The sequence below is a fragment of the Perca flavescens genome, chromosome 17 (assembly GCF_004354835.1).
Source record: "Perca flavescens isolate YP-PL-M2 chromosome 17, PFLA_1.0, whole genome shotgun sequence".
Classification (NCBI taxonomy): domain Eukaryota; kingdom Metazoa; phylum Chordata; class Actinopteri; order Perciformes; family Percidae; genus Perca; species Perca flavescens.
The window spans coordinates 16441826-16457897 of NC_041347.1; the positions used below are offsets into that span (position 1 = coordinate 16441826).

At 38.9% G+C, this 16072-nt stretch overlaps 2 protein-coding genes across 5 annotated transcripts in view; both read right to left on the minus strand.

Moving 5' to 3' along the window:
- Positions 1-371: 371 nt before the first annotated feature.
- On the minus strand, positions 372-11004 carry agpat5 (1-acylglycerol-3-phosphate O-acyltransferase 5 (lysophosphatidic acid acyltransferase, epsilon)). Its single transcript, XM_028603380.1, has 8 exons — positions 10134-11004; positions 9266-9335; positions 9071-9186; positions 8865-8954; positions 7314-7404; positions 5989-6150; positions 2996-3119; positions 372-2391 (listed from the first exon to the last, which is right to left on the minus strand). Exons 1-8 carry the CDS (start codon positions 10350-10352, stop codon positions 2166-2168), a joined length of 1098 nt encoding a protein of 365 aa, XP_028459181.1. The 5' UTR covers positions 10353-11004; the 3' UTR covers positions 372-2165.
- An 816-nt stretch (positions 11005-11820) lies between these two features.
- Positions 11821-16072, minus strand: part of mcph1 (microcephalin 1) — a 34209-nt gene continuing 29957 nt past the window's right edge. For 3 of the 4 annotated variants that reach the window (XM_028603358.1, XM_028603357.1, XM_028603359.1), the window contains 2 exons: positions 12462-12699; positions 11821-12364 (listed from right to left, as the gene is read on the minus strand). In XM_028603358.1, the coding sequence (XP_028459159.1) occupies positions 12476-12699 (224 nt within the window). In that variant the 3' untranslated portion in view covers positions 11821-12364; positions 12462-12475. The remainder of the gene's footprint in view (positions 12365-12461; positions 12700-16072) is intronic. The other variant, XM_028603360.1, reaches the window with a different exon arrangement.

Genomic DNA, 16072 nt, shown 5'->3' on the forward strand with positions numbered 1-16072 from the left:
AGTGGGGTGTGGAGATGGGTGGTAAATATGGGTCCAACAGCAAATTTATTCTGGCCATAGTCTGTCCCTCAGGCAGCTCAAGCCCTTAAACCTGCAGGATTTACTTTAAAATTCTTGCTCTGATAATGAAGTTTCCAAACATAGAAAATAGTTCAGTGTAAATTAATGAAAAACATTAAATTGTGCATAAGCATTTAAAAATCTTTTTGATGTGACCGTGCAATTAAAAAGTGCATTTTGGGTATACATGTTTAACTCAACAATCAGCCTAACTCCAGCAGTATGTAAATATACTTGTGCATCTCTAATATATGGGACGAAGTCTTTTAACAATCATGTGTTTAGAATCAGGACAGTAAGACAAACGTGACTCCCCAAAGAAAACCACTTTATTTCACTCTGACCAACCCATTTCCAGAACTTACATACATAAAAGGTTTCATCGTTTAATAAAAGTGTAAATCAATGCATTCTTTGAGCAAAATAAGCCACTATGAACTGTAGACAATGTGACCACATGCTCCAGCAGAGCACTTCCATGCAGCCACCTGGTGGAAAAGAGCCACTGTGGCCCTCTCTAAGAGGGCTGAGGACCATCTCCTCCAAAGAGAAGGCACACATTTCCAAAACCAGTTGGCATTAAATACTGTCTACATAGTTTTCCTCATGAGGTACAGTTGGACCTTGTCAGGGTAAAATGACTATAAAATGGCTGACAACAGTCATTTAAGAGCAAGAAAGGATTATTCCAGTGAGGTATTGGAGCGGCATGTAAAAACTGAGATTTACTGTACCATCCACGAGGAAAAAATATCTCAGAGTAACTCCAGACAAGGACGAGACGGCAAACATGTAAAGTGACTCGTGGGAAAATGCAATGGTATCATTACAGTAAACAACAACAGAGAACAGAGAGTGAATTTCACAACACAGTGACATTTATAATATAAATGGCTTGGAGTTCACAAGAACCTGTGATATACTGTTAACATGGCTTTGCCAGCTTTTTGCTAGGTAGATACTTTTGTATTAGCTGTAACATGGTATTCCAAGTAACAAATGTATATAAAAGTGATGGAACTGTGAATATACCATTATAGATCTATATATATATATATATATATATATAAAAAAAAAAAAAAATCAAATTCTAATGTATTTAGGCCAACAACAAAAAAAAAGCATTAAGTTTATTTGCGGTCATCTGGGCTGGTATTAAACAAGTATTGCTCAACTTAAAACACGTAGACCATCATGGTTAATACACCAGGTTTTGGCAATGATTGACATTGAGGTTAAAGCAATATTTATCGGTAGAACAAAGACTCAAAAATGTACAATAGATAGTATTTTTTTTTATCACTAATATGATATGATATCACTAATAGTAAAATCAATATCTTGGGTGTTGGAAATTGAAAAAACATTCACTATTTCATATATGCATAAATTAGGGTTTTATAGCTACATTCATTATCAGTATATAAAATAAATTGATGTCATATGAATATTTATGGTAAACAATGCAGCTGGTGTCATGTTTATGAGCCCCTATAGAGGACTGTATGCAATTTATTTTGTTTTACTAACGTAAAAACATCATTCTAAATGAGCAGAGTGCATAAACTTCCTAACATGGGACTTGGCATAAATAACATGATCACCAATGCCAAGGAGTCAGTGCATTTAAAAATTAATAATCTATCATCAACATCTTTGTTCATCGTTGTTCCATGTCATATTAGAGCTTTAAAACTGGCCAATGTTTGATGGGAAAGTGAGCATGCATTAATACTGATTTGGCTAAATGGGGGGGGGGGAATTACTTTAAGAAGTATATAGCTATTTGTATTTCATAGTAGATAACAAGGGGCATTTTTGAGAATGCCTTCCACCAAATCCACACGTTTTCTTATCATTTCAGGCTGCAAATCCAAATAATGCGAGGGAACAAGTAGCACAAAATGCTTAACATTTCTCTGTATCGCCGTTCAGCTTTCAGCTCAAGGTCAACAGTGAGCCAGACACGTAGGTTAAATCTCTGATCCTCTTATCAGATACTGCTCTGCATCTGGAACACACCTTGTGTTGTTGTGATACAGGAAAATGGCAATGTCTCTCCATATCTTTTGCGCGTCTCATCGTGGCAACCTCTGCCCTGTTCGTTAAGGAAAAGCGTTCACCCACAGCCAGCCCAGCAGTGTCCCGTACACCCAGGTTCTCACGTACAGTTTCCTGCCGTTCTCCGTCAGCAGTAATGGCAGTGTCAGCCCCCCCAAGATTATCACTGATGGGAGGGTTTTAGAAAGGTTCAGAGGCAAATGTTTGCCTTCCCCAGGGAACCTGCATATTTTGTCTCCATCCTCCGACTCGTAGAAATCCGTCAGCAGGCTTTAAAAAGAAAGATCATTCTCTTAGGGGATTCAGCCCATCTTAGAAAAGAACAAGTGTACAAAAGCTAAACAGAACATTGCAAAGATCTGTCTGACAAAAGTTCACGTAAGGATTTTTTACAGCAGTTACAGCACAAAAACTACAACAAAATCACCCTGGGGCTTTTTTGTTTGTGGCTTGGTTGGTGTTGTCAATGTTGGGCTCAGTAGATAACCATTTTCCATGCTGACTATATTCAAGACAACAACAACAACTAGAATTTCCAAACACTTCTGAAATCCAGTCTATATCACAGGCTCTGGACTTTGTCTTTCACGTACCCCCGAGTAAAATGATCTTAGGGGTACAACTAATGATTATTTTCATTATCCAATAATCTGCGGATTTATTTTCTTTAATAATGGTTAGAGAACCACTGGTCTATACTAAAGGGAACTGCACATTAGAAGATTTTCTGAATAAGCTGGAAGTTCTTTTAGAAGCTTAGATACATATGTCCTTAAAACTGGTGGCAAAACATTTAAAAACATCACTGCGGTTTATATATTGATTGAATAACATGCAATTTCAAGATGATTAATTGTTCCACCCACACACTTACCGGTCCTTGATTTCAAACCGCTCGTGCAGCCACCTGCGGAAAAACAGTGGCTCTGGAGGAATTTCCTTTATGTCCACGCGGTCAAAGTGTATGTGGACTCGGGGACATTCTTTGCACAGGAATTCTGTCAAACACAAAAAATAAAGAGACTAAACAAAAACAGGATAAGCCTTTCAGCAAAATGGCACGTAGAGCAAGCACTTAACATCAACATGATGTGACAATGATAGATTGGAGCTGCTCTGACGCTGTGATGCCAGGGCTCTCTGACTCAAGAGAGGAAAGACTGGTATCGCACAACAGCTTGTTGGTCAAACTGGTGCACCAAAGTAAGATAAGCAATCCTTAGACAGAATCAGACCAATGTGCAGATGTGATAATGAAATCAGTGAAGAAATGAGACTAAAATCAAGTCTAGTGTAGACGTAGAAAAACAAGTTCAATTTAATGTCCGAAATGCTAAATGTTCAGAGTTTCAACTGAAGATTCATTAGTTGTATGATGTGACAAAAATCAGCATCACCCAATACATGTTCCTAAAATAAAAAAACATTTTAAGTTATTAGTGTCAAGTCAAAATTAAAACTGTCAGAGAACTAAAGAAAGAAAAGGGTCTGAGAAGGTCAAGCATAAAAATGTAACCAAGTGTGAACGCTCAAGGCTACACGTGTATCCCCAGAGACCTTCAGGTTCCTGTTTCCACAACATGCAATATTATCAGGAAACCGGGCACTGCGGCCAAAAGAGGAAACTTGATCGAAGTCAGCAGCGAAAGATCGCTCCACTAGCTGAGAGAGCACCTCAGTCAGCTGCTGCACAGATTTAAAAATCGACCAGACACAATATGTGCCACTTCAATAAACACTGACAACTCAATGAAAGACGGAGGAGGAGAGACACACAAACGCATGAGTTATTTTTGCAAGAAGACATATGAAGCCAACGTATCTCTAAAAAGAAAAAAACACAACCATCTGAGCGTCCACTGTCTGCAGCACATTCGTGTTTGAGCGGAACAATGTTCCAAAACATACTTTAAAAACAACTTCCTGGATAGAAGGAGGAAATCAACTCTTTGCTCTGTAGTGACAATGCCTCCTAATCGGAGTCCTTTTTAATAAACTCTAAAGCTGCAAATGAATCTTAAAATGTTGAGTCGTCCGAAAACAAAGAGGAGACCAAACTGCTACTAAAGAGGTGCAGGGAGCTCAACACAAGTACATGATGGTAGATCATTTTGTTATGCAAAGTGTTCATTTAATTGAATGCATTGAATTCTCAATCAATAAGATGTTGTTCGGGTGCCTGTGGTAGAGCTTGCGTCCATATATAGAGGATCAGTCCTCGACGCAGAGTGTTCGAGTCCGACCTGCGGCCCTTTCCTGAATGTCATCCCCCCTCCCTCTCTCCCCTTTTCATGTCTAAGCTGTCACAAAGGCCTAAATGCCAAAAACAAATGTAATGCTCATTAAAAAAATACGATGTTCAATATTGAAATCGAGATACAGAAATATGGCAATATATCAGTTTCAATGTTTAGAGAGAAAAAATTAGCTACTGGCCCTGTCTATAGTTTAAAAATGCTGTTAATAAGTTATTACCGACAAATGTACACTTTATGTTGTGTTCTTTCTTTTTGAACATTCACAGTGAGAGGTTAAATATATTCAAAGAAATTTTATTTCTTTTGATCAAATTCAATATTATTAAGTCTATTATCTCTGCCAACTGACATCAATTGTGATACAAATTTTGGAACACAAGTCACATACTTTACACTACCCATTCCTCAACCATCACATAAGTGGAACGGATTCAAACTGTTCATATGGATGAGAAACGTTAGTTTGGACTCTAGTGTCAACACAGCCTCGAGTCACTTCCACTTCCTTCTGAAATCACTACAGTCACCTTCACCACATGAGATCAGGAAGCGCGTGATGACGAGAAGAATGCTTTTCTATTCGCTCCGTTTTGTTTGCTAGAAACACATCGATGTTTATTCCTGACTGAAACGGGATGTTGTTTTTACATTCAAACAGTGCTCGTTGAGCAACCGGGAACACAGAATAATCAAAAACTCCAAAACATGGAGTCATTCTGTTTACAGGAAGACACGGCTGTTAATGGGTCAGGTTGGCTATGTGATTAATTACTGAGGCGGTGTACACAATGTTGCAGGATTGGTGATACAAGGCCTGTGTGTCTTTTGGATACATTGATCAACAGGAGATAGAGGCAGACTGCAGCTGCTGTTAGCTGAAAAAAACAAATCACATCTCCTGCATTAATAACTGGCATTTTCTTTCTTTTTTTTTTTTTTTATTCTGCCGGCACTATGATTGAATCTTAAGATGTAAATTAGTTAGCTGGTGGATGGCAAGTTCCAAGTCAAGGGAAGCAATGCCATGGACGGATATAATTTTTTTTGGAATCATTTTTGTGAGGGAAGAGTTATAGCTGTTGCTGTCCAGCTCCTGATGTGGTCCGGCCGATACGGTCGCTTTCACATCAAAATACCTTCTCTCGTACTTTAACACCTTGCATTAATGTTAGTGTGTTTTCTTATCCACATAGGACATCCAGATAAATGTGAGGTGTAAATGGGCAACAAATGGAATCCTGTTTTTCACCATATTACTGTCCGCTACTGTAAATAGTACAACAGGAAAGGAGCGATGACTGGGCAGAATAGAATCATTCTGGAGTCGACTGGTGAGACTACTCTTCTTCTACTCTGTGGCCTGGCCTGGCCAACTCCCCTGGAGGTGGGCTTGCATTTACACGTTTTCCAGCTGCGTGTGTCCTGTATGACTTTACACCCTACACAAATGAGTATTTTATTCAACCCATTAGGACTACAGTTCCTGGTCCAGATCACATTGTGAGACCAGGTTAAATGAAGGAAGCTGTTGAAAACAGATTTAAATCTTCTTTATAAAAGATGCTTGATTGAGATTCCTACACAGGTCTGCAGCCTGGTGCCCGCTTACCTGGCATCGATGGTGCAGGTTTCCTTTGACCAGAGGCGTCCAGCGTTCCCTCGTAGGCCACTGTGACGTCATACACAGCGTCCAGGTGGTCCTGCATGGCCTCAAAGGCTGTGTGCGAGGCCTTCATTCTAGGTGTAAGTGTGTGTTTCAGGACAGCCAGTCCTATGGAGAGGAACAGAAGTAATACATTATTTATTAAATTAGATTGCCTGATTAAATACAGGTTATATTAACAGTGGGAATATTAAGCATGCCATATCAGCCTACACAATAGAAGATGCAAGCCATGTAATCGCATCTTCCTCAGAGTGAGTGTGGCTGAGAACCTTTGTTACAGGTCATCTTCCCATCTGTGCTGTAATTTTCTGTCAACTATCTACTATCAAAATAATGACTAAAACCCCTCCAAAGTACCTTAAAAATAAATACATACATTTTAATTTTATGTAAATGCTTGTGTTTTGGTCATTAACTGCACAGTCTGTTTCCCCGTCGACGTGGCACCACCCTCTGCTCACTAATACCTCACTAATAGCAGATAATGTCATGTGCACATGTCGGCTCTCCAGAGCGATTTATTTGGATTAATGGGGGAAGGTGATATTCAGAGCTGTGGTCCAGAGATAGACTTAATCTCTGCAGAAATGGATGCAGTTTGTGAGTCGACCCTGCCAAAAGGCATCACAATAATCATGTTGATGCAACAACTGTATTTAGCTGTGAAATTGTAACGCTGTAGCTCAAATTTACATTGCAGATAAATATAACCACCATTTAAAATCAGTTTATTTCACATCCTCATGCTAAAAAAAAAAATTACCGGAAGAGTCCTCTCTTTCAAACTCTCTTATTGGCCAGCCACAGGTCCATTTAGTCCTCAAAACTTTGAGCTGCACCAGCTGGAATATTCCATAAGCCGTTTTGGTGGACACTGACCAATTCCTGGCACCACACCAGTAATCCAATGATGATAGAAATTAATATAGTTTTTCTCTACAAAGCTCTTCTAATTAATTCTTCAACAAAAAGGGTTCTAAATGTCCTAGATAGATAGATAGATAGATAGATATATAGATAGATATAAATAAAATGGGAAATGCTAGTGTTTTTATACAAGTTTCACTTTGTTGTACAGTTTTGAACTTCGCAATACATGATTCTTTTAATGAATAACTGAAAAAAATTAACTTTGAAATTATTTTTTAAATCCGTATGCACAACAGTAGCTTTTAAGGGTGATCACAGATCACACAATAAGACTGACTGGGCTGTGGCGAACTATAATGCGGCAGTACAGCAGTAAATGGCTGCTATCATGAAAGTACCTTCTTTTGTAGCAAAAGCCTGACTGTCAGCGATAACGTTCTTGAGCTCTGGATTATACCGAGTTCCTTCTGGAAAGATGACAAGGTACATCTGCAGGGAGAAATACACATGAAATCAAAGCCGTTTGGTTCTTATTGCACCGGCCAGAATGGAATGTCTAACATTGACAGGATTTGTTGAACAAGAAACATGGAAACCAAACACTGTACTGAATTTATAGTTAGAAGATACACAATTTTCATCCCCTCGTTCTTTTGAATCAGTGTGGATTTCAACTGAACTGAAAACTGAGTTTATAGTCATGTAGACTCAACATACTGCTACATCTCTTCGTCTTTTCCGGTCAACAATTACCAGGAAGTTGTACCCTTCTGATCATTTACTTTAGCACTGTAGTACTGAATGAAATGTATAAGAATCATTCTTTTTCATTTTCTGCTAAATAAGTAGTTGATGTGCCAATGAAGCACTTTTTAAAATGCTTCATAATGTATGTGTGATGTAATGGAACCAGGCATGTAAGTTTAACTTTAACAATTTGATTTAGAGTTGATTTGATGAATTTCAATCAAAAAGGAACAAAGATGAAAATGTACATGTTCATATGAGTGCACGGATTTGTGACAACTGGTTAGGTTAACTTTCACCACTTCACAACAGAGCTTTTATACATTACCTTCAGGTCACCAGGACCACTTCTGTCTACACATGCACGCACGCACACACACTAATCCCCCACAGTTAAATCCCAAAACAGTGATTAAAAAAAAAAAAAAAAAAAAAAAGCCCTTTCAATACAATAACACACACTGCAACTGAACCCTCCTGCATCCAATATCTGATCAGTTTCATTTCATTGGTGCTGGCGACAGATGTTCAGATGTTCTGTTAATACAAACTCAAGACACTATTCACATCAAAATCCTAATTAGAAGTCGGTTAAGGAGAAATTTTTGGAAGACAGTATTTTGGAAGATTATTGCACAAAGCTCTGCAGTGAATTTAAGTGGTGAAAGTTTAAAAAACTTGTATTGATCATAAAAATTGGGAAAATAAGGCCCCAGATGAAGACATAATTTGTCGGATGGCAGTAGCTCAGTCCGTAGGGACTTGGCTTGGGAACCGGAGAGTCGCCAGTTCAAGTCCCCGTGCAGACCAACTACAGAGTTTGTACTGGTAGCTGTTCACTTCCTGGGAATTGCCAAGGTGCCCTTGAGCAAAAGCCCAGAACCACGAACCACTAACTGCTCGGGGCACATGTCATGGGCAGCCCCCTCATTCTGACCATTATTGCATGTATAGGTCCTGGGCATGTGTATGGATTTCAGGCTAGTGTGTAATACTTACAACAGAGTGAAAATAATGTAATTTCCCCACTGCAGGAACAAAAATCTTAATCTTTGAAGTCCTAGCTCGTCTTTGAACATCATTGAAAACTGAACTTGCGTCTTTGAGGGGGAAGACATGACCGCATACAGTATGTCAACCTCACTGAGTAAATGCGCATGCCGTCAATAGGCTTATTTAGAACATTTATAAAGTGTACTCACTGGTGCGCCACATTGAGTCTGAGTTAAGAGCTTCTTCTTCATCGCCATTTCATTAAACTTTGCACTTCGTTTCACATAGGCTCCTCCATGCTGAAACAGAAAGATAATCTTATGAGACCAGCAGTGGGGAATGTGATTCAAGTTTAATTTACATCACTACATCTGCAATTTACAATGACATTCAAATACTCACACAGTTGCATTACCTGAGAGAAATACCATCCGTACAGCGGGAGCCACTTGAGTCCATCTTTAAGGACGTATCTGACATGGCCGAGAGCACTTTGCCTGATGGCGAGCATGTCAGCAATGATCCAGTCAGCTACAAGGAAAGCCATTGGTAGAGATTAGACATTTACTTCAATCGGTGCTTGACACTAGATTTTGATTAAATGCATTACCTGTACATTGGTGATTAGACAGGTAGATCACATTCTCCTTGTTCTTTGGTATATCTCCATATATAACAATCTACAGAGAAAGCAGGTTGAAGGTATTACACAATCAAGCAAAATGGTAGACACATCAGTTTGCAAAATTATTCGACATTAAGATAAAGATTAATTTGTTTTGTTAAATATTTAAACTGCAACAGGGATTTGTTTCCAGTTCAGACGGATTTTTCCCATTTTTACAAAAACTCAACCAGCATAGACTGCAGCTTTTCAATAAACCTAAGAGGATTAATTAAACAGGTCCATTCCAATCTATTCATGTGGCCTCAGTTGGCGGGACAGCACAGACCGTTGATTACACAAATCACATCATATCAGAAATGACATCTTCCCACCCACAACACCATCACTGTTGTTTGTCTGCCAACTCTAACCTACAACCATACCAACTGTACAAGGAGTGGCAACAAAAAGGCAAAAGAATGCAGACTTTCCTGCCATACATTTGGTTAATCAAGATCTTGTTTGTTAGCCTCTGTGACTGGCTCCACTTTACGTTTTGTTATTTCAAGAGTTCCAACAAATGTAGACACCCGCAAAAAATGCAATCTGCATGGGGTGTGCATGCAATATTAATTGCAACGTAAAGTCCGCAGGCGCAGCCAGTCAGAGGCAGCTGTCACTTATCAATCAATTTTACTTAGGCTATGACTGTGTACTTGCATTTCTATTATCAGAATAGATATTAATGGCTAAAATTCCCTATCCTTAATAAACACAGTTCGACACATGGTGACCACACTAACCCACTGAATGTAGTGCCATTAGCCAGATTTACTGCAGGTTTACACGCATTAAATGAAAGATCACTCACCTCAACTCCTGTGTAGTTTTCAAAGAAGAACAGGACCATACTCTGGTACATTGAGTACAACCGGTCGTCCAACTTGTGATACACCCTCGCTGGTAAGACAGTTGAGAGTAAGCGCCATGTCCCCCATGACAGCAGATAAGCTGGGGCTGTTCCCAGCATGACCGTGGCTGGAAACCAGTACCGCAGCGAGTATGTGTGCACAACAAAGGAAAGCAGCATTTTCCCACCTTTGGCTCCACTAAAGTAACAGAAATCCCCGAAGTAGACTGTAGGACAGTACTACTCTGTAAGCACTATGAATAAGTTGCCTACTCTATCTATCCGACACCACACCTGGCCTACTTTCAGCACACCTGTCCTGATAAGTCAGCATAAGAAAGTGAGAAAGCTGCAGCAAAAGGGGAGTGAAGAGCTAGCTGGCTAAAGCTAATTATAACCTTGTGTGCAAAAGGCAGTTAGCAAAGTCGGCTTAAGCGCTAACGTCCACACATACTGCAATAGAAAAAAACGAAATTAACGGATTAGTATTAACATCTCAGAAGAGCAAATCGGAACAACACTTAAACCCAAACACTTCCAGCTACGTTAACGTTGTAAGTTAAGAAAAAGGGTTAGCCTACTATTTAACGTGTTTAGCTAGACAGCAAGTTTTACCTTACGCTACCTTTGATATAAACTGTCTTCTCTAATGCGGGTACGATAATAACCCAAACGTCAGCTCAGTTAATAGGCAAAATATTTTCTATTTCTTTTCCTAGTTCATCTTTATCCGGCAAGCTGTTCATAAACTAGCTTCTTGCAGCAAATGTCACACACACGCTTCCCTACGTAATGTAACATCGACGAAGCTGATTGGTCAAATGACGTGTAGAGGCCAGCCAATGGACGGGAGCGCACCATGACTTCCATAATGCTCCTGCAAGTCTGGTCCTGCTTTCCCATACATTCATGCGGCTTTCCCACAAATTACATAGTATATATATGCATAGTACCATTTTCAAAAGCAAGTCATAGTGTTTACTTATTTTCTTACAAAAGATTCACATCACATTCATTTCAATTTTATACAAAATAATTAAATCCGACACAGATATGATTTAGTAATGTTTGCAGGGAAGGTGGGGTGATAACAGGTCTTGTCCAGAATGCTATCTGAAATTAAATAGTTATACAATTCTTTATTTTACTGCGCTTGGCCTGATAAAGTGGCTCCAAACGCTGGGTGCAAAGACAAAGAGGCAAGTAAATGTTACAGCTAAAAACTAATTTCTTCATCTACTTGGCAAATCACTGTTCTATAGTGTTTGCATTATACTTTATGAACCTAACATACTACACATGCATGTATTAAATACTTTAGAAAAACATCTGTTTGTCAAAACTACAAATTCTCAAGTAAGATTTTAGTACATTTAAAGTATTGTAGTATATGAGTAATTGTGTCACTTTCCATCTCTGCTGCCTAAACATGAGTGATAAGTGTGAGTACATCAGCTTGTTAATTTGCCATCTGTCACCCAGTGACACAGCTGAATGGACACTTTTGAAGGTTGATCCATCAAACCACTATGATATGTACTTTTCAAAACCAAGTGGTTACTCTCAAATTAAATTCATCTTGTCACAAGTCAATTTCAATAAAACCTGGAAAATTGAAAATTACATCACTCAAAAAAAACATTGTCTCTTAAACAACTTAAACAACTCTTTATTTGAAAGAACATAAGAAAACCAATGATCAAATCAAATAAAAAAAGTATTTATTAAAAATGACATCACAAAACATGTATGTAAGGATACAGTGTGTTATCTCCATAAGAGTGTTAAACTGGCTCAGAAAGTATTTTTAAAATCACAGCGTTATGAATGAAAAAAAATCCTAATGCTCACTCTCTGCCTTGTTGGTTACACACTAATTTATAGGAAAAATATATAATAATAAAGGCTCAACATGCACTATGTAAAAGCAGTTTTCCATGTTTCACAGTAACCTAGGGCGCTGTTGAATGATTGCTAGTCCTCAGAGGTAACATGTTTCCATGGTAACCAAGGACTTAAGTCTTTCAAAACTGAATATTTCAGAGGATTTATGTAAAGCCCCTGAATACAAGCAGGACGATAAACCTGCGGAACACTAAGGTAGAAACTGAGTGTATGTGACCAGGCACAACATCAATTTCAACTCAAGTCGTAGTTATCATATGACAGCCGCTTCAAATGTGTGATACTATCTGAAATAAAATCACAAAAAATGAGAGATACAATTACTAATGACATAATAAAGGAATTTTGCATTTAACACAGATTGTGTAAAAGAAAACATCTCACCCAGCACCCACTGCTCAGACAGGATCCTGCTTCCCTCTGGTCTCCTGCCGCTGTACTTCCCGATGCAGATACCAGCCTGTCGCACAGTTTTGCAGACTGTTCCTCCACAGAGCTGGATCAGCTCCACCAGACTCTGAGTGGGTGGCTGGGAGTGATGGGACACAAACATGGCTGGCTGGCCTTGGAACAGGTCCTGCTGGTGCTCCCCGGCAGACAGGTGCCTCTGGAGACGACAAATCTAAGAAGAGAAACTGACCGTCAGCTAATGACCATCCAAATGAAGTCTTTTCAGAGAGGTACAGTCAGGATACAGTGACGCAGAAGCTAATCATGTTCAGCTTCTCTGTAAAAAAACAACAACAAAAAAACACACTGTACACACACACACACCAGAAGAACAGACAACAGCTCGACATGCTGAAAGCATGCTCATCTGGAAACTACAGGAAGTTACTTGTCCAAGAATAAATTCAGTCCAATCATCTTTTTTCTATTAACTCATTGGAGTTTGTAATTACTTTATCAGTTTCAAGTCAACTTAAAATTTCCTGTTACAACATTTAGAGTAAGTTAAACACACTCAGTTTTCAGTTACTCTGGTTAATTAGACCTGGTTGAAGCTGAAAATTACATTATATCACCAACCTCTATGAATGAATAACAATAGGCATATTTTACCTGCAGATGCTTTGACTAGTTATAGTAGAAAAAGCACAGGTGTTTCTAATAATATTAACAATGTCTCTGATTAATTTAAGTGTCCCAGTAGGCCATGAAAGTGTGACAGTGAGCCAGCATGCACATTAGCAAGACCCTGAAAGTAAAGCAGCTAAACGGAAATTAGCTGCTTAAGTTTCAGAGTTTTACAACTGTGTTTTTCCTGCTGTGACATGTCAAACCGTTTCCAGTAAAAAAAAAAAAGCCGGCCCTACCAGTGCAACAAAGCTAACAGGAAAGTGAGGGAGCCGTCAGTCAAGTATAGTACAGTATATACAAGCCCAGTCCTGAGAAGAGGCCTAATAAGGCAACATAAGTGAAAACACCTGTGTGGGTGGACTATAGGTGTGTAGGGCCTTTAAGAATTCTGAGTTTAATTTGTGACTTTGTGATTATGAGTTGAATTAATGTCCTGCTGATTGTTCACTAAATTCATCAAAATAAATTTGTTCTGAAATGTTGTTACATTGACATACTTCCCAGCATTAATCGTGCGTTTGGATTTCAAGAAACTTTCTCTCTAGTAGTTATAGTGAATTTCTCTCATAAACATTAAAATAATACTAACCATGATGATAACGTCAACCTGCATAACACCAACCTGGCACATTTACATCATATTGATGTTGAATAATGGTGTGCTGTCCCTGATGAATTAATTAAAGGACAATTCCGGCGCAAAATGAATCTAGGGGTTAATAACACGTGTACAGAGTCGAACGTTCTCTGGGATCTGTTTTCATGCTAATCGAATGCATCTCTAGCTTTAAACAAGCTACCGCAAACCAGTGGTTAGCTGCTAACGCTAGCTTTCGGGGCAGAGGGTAAATTGCAATTTTATACCACTAACAAGGCTCAAAATTTCACCACACTTCAACGGTAGCATAATGAGGGTCCCTACATGTAAACAGAAGCATTGAGAACTTTGTAAGTGTACAGACAGTTTATTAAAAATATAGATTATAAAGACAGTAGCGTTCATGTTTACATGTTGGCGCCATCTTGGAAAACAGTCATGAGCAGTCGAATCACGAACGCTGCGTTTGAGCTATGTTACTGGTTGCACGGCTTTTCTCATGACTGTTTTCCAAGATGGCGCCCGCATGTAAACATGAACGCTACTCTTTATCTTTTTAATAAACTGTCTGTACACTTACAATGCTTCTGTTTACATGTAGGGACCCTCATTATGCTACTGTTGAAGTGTGGTGAAATTTTTAGCCTTGTTAGTGGTATAAAATAGCGATTTACCCTCTGCCCCGAAAGCTAGCGTTAGCAGCTAACCACCGGTTTGCGGTAGCATGTTTAAAGCTAGAGACGCATTCGATTAGCATAAAAACAGATTCCAGGGAATGTTTGACTTGATACACATATTTTATTAACCCCTAGGTTCATTTTGCGCTGGAATTGTCCTTTAAGTATTCACTTAAACCCAGAAGGATATCAGTTGTTAGTCATCACAGCCACCAATTTGAAACTGTGATTCAATACTGAAACTGTCCTGAAGGTGGCTGATAGTGATACAGCTGAAGCTGTGAGAATGTGGCACATGAAAAACAGCCACTACTGAAATTTAATAGCAACTAGCTTAACAAAATTTAAACAAAATATTCACCACTGTTTAAGTTAACCTTTAACTTTAAGGCATCCTTATATTTTTAGATTTATATAACACCAAATCCCATCAGAATCCCATTAAATAAGACAACTCCTTGCTCACTGTTGAACTTGCATTAAGGTGAGTTACAATGGCATCCTATGTGCCTGGTTTCATTTCGGCAGCCCACATTGTTCATAGTGTATTGTCAGCTCTGTCTTACTAAATGATGTGAATCTCTTTGAGGCTCTGTTTCTTTTTGGGTTTGGTGAGTGATACCCTAAGCTCTCACCACGGGCCTGCTCTATATCCAGCAGGGGTCAGTTGCTAAACTGAAGGGGACAATCTGCTCTATTCTGAAGTTGAATGCCAGGAAACAAACTTGAACGCTTTTAGTCTTTTGTCAATGTTCACACAGGTTTTACTTAACGTCAAGTAATCAAGGGTTGGTCAGAGGGTTCAGAGACAGGGTCATGTTAACGTTAACCCACATTGTGCACTTTAAAGGGAATGATTGAAGACTATATGTAAGGTCTATTTTGTGAGAAAGGAGGCTTTAAAAACTAGGAGAAATACAAAGAATACATTAACAGAGAGTTCAGCAGAAGTCACATTGTCTGCTTGTAGTATGAGGGCAGTTTAGTGTGTGGTATGTTTCCTTCCCTGTGTGTTCAAATGTTGACATTAAAGTTTGAATGATTCAGCCTACACCTGAAAAAAGTTAATGTTTTTAGAATGACGACAAGTCCTTCCTCTTTGGTAATGTACCTTAAATATGTTGCATTTCCCTTATACAGTAACTATTACATCAGCCTACTTCCTACAATTCTGTTTCGGTATTTCTATCCAACTGCACAGGGCAAATCTACGGCTTTCCTGTCAGAAAATTAAAAATGGTGCAGTTAACACTAAAATGTGATTATGCCATGGTAAATTGACTATTCAGTACACAATATAGCTCAATCGATCTACAATTACTTTACAGACTGTTAAAAATGGACGAAGGTCTGTTTTTCAAAGATTTTACTGTTAGGGGGAGTAAAGAGTGACGCTACTGAATCAATAGGAGATTGTCTTTGATGGAGGCACATTCCTGCAGTATAGGACAAAACATCCTCCTAGGTCAATGCCTTTCCTGCACTACTACACACCTGCCATCTGTTCCCCAGAGCCCTGAGACAGACTTAAATACTTAAATAATGCTGCAATTAGGGGGAAATGCCCCAAACTTTCTATTTGTGTCTTGCAGAAAAGTCATAACAGGTAAAAGTTGTACAGTATATGGCTGTATCATTAT

What these genes read in the sequence shown, in the direction of transcription:
- agpat5 (XM_028603380.1), bottom strand. Translation starts at nt 10,352, where the DNA reads ATGCTGCTTTCCTTTGTTGTGCACACATACTCGCTGCGGTACTGGTTT. An exon ending in GTCTAATCACCAATGTACAG is followed by an intron (nt 9,187 to 9,265) that starts GTAATGCATTTA and finishes CTTTCCTTGTAG; the next exon opens with CTGACTGGATCATTGCTGAC. An exon ending in GGCTTTTGCTACAAAAGAAG is followed by an intron (nt 6,151 to 7,313) that starts GTACTTTCATGA and finishes TCCTCTCCATAG; the next exon opens with GACTGGCTGTCCTGAAACAC.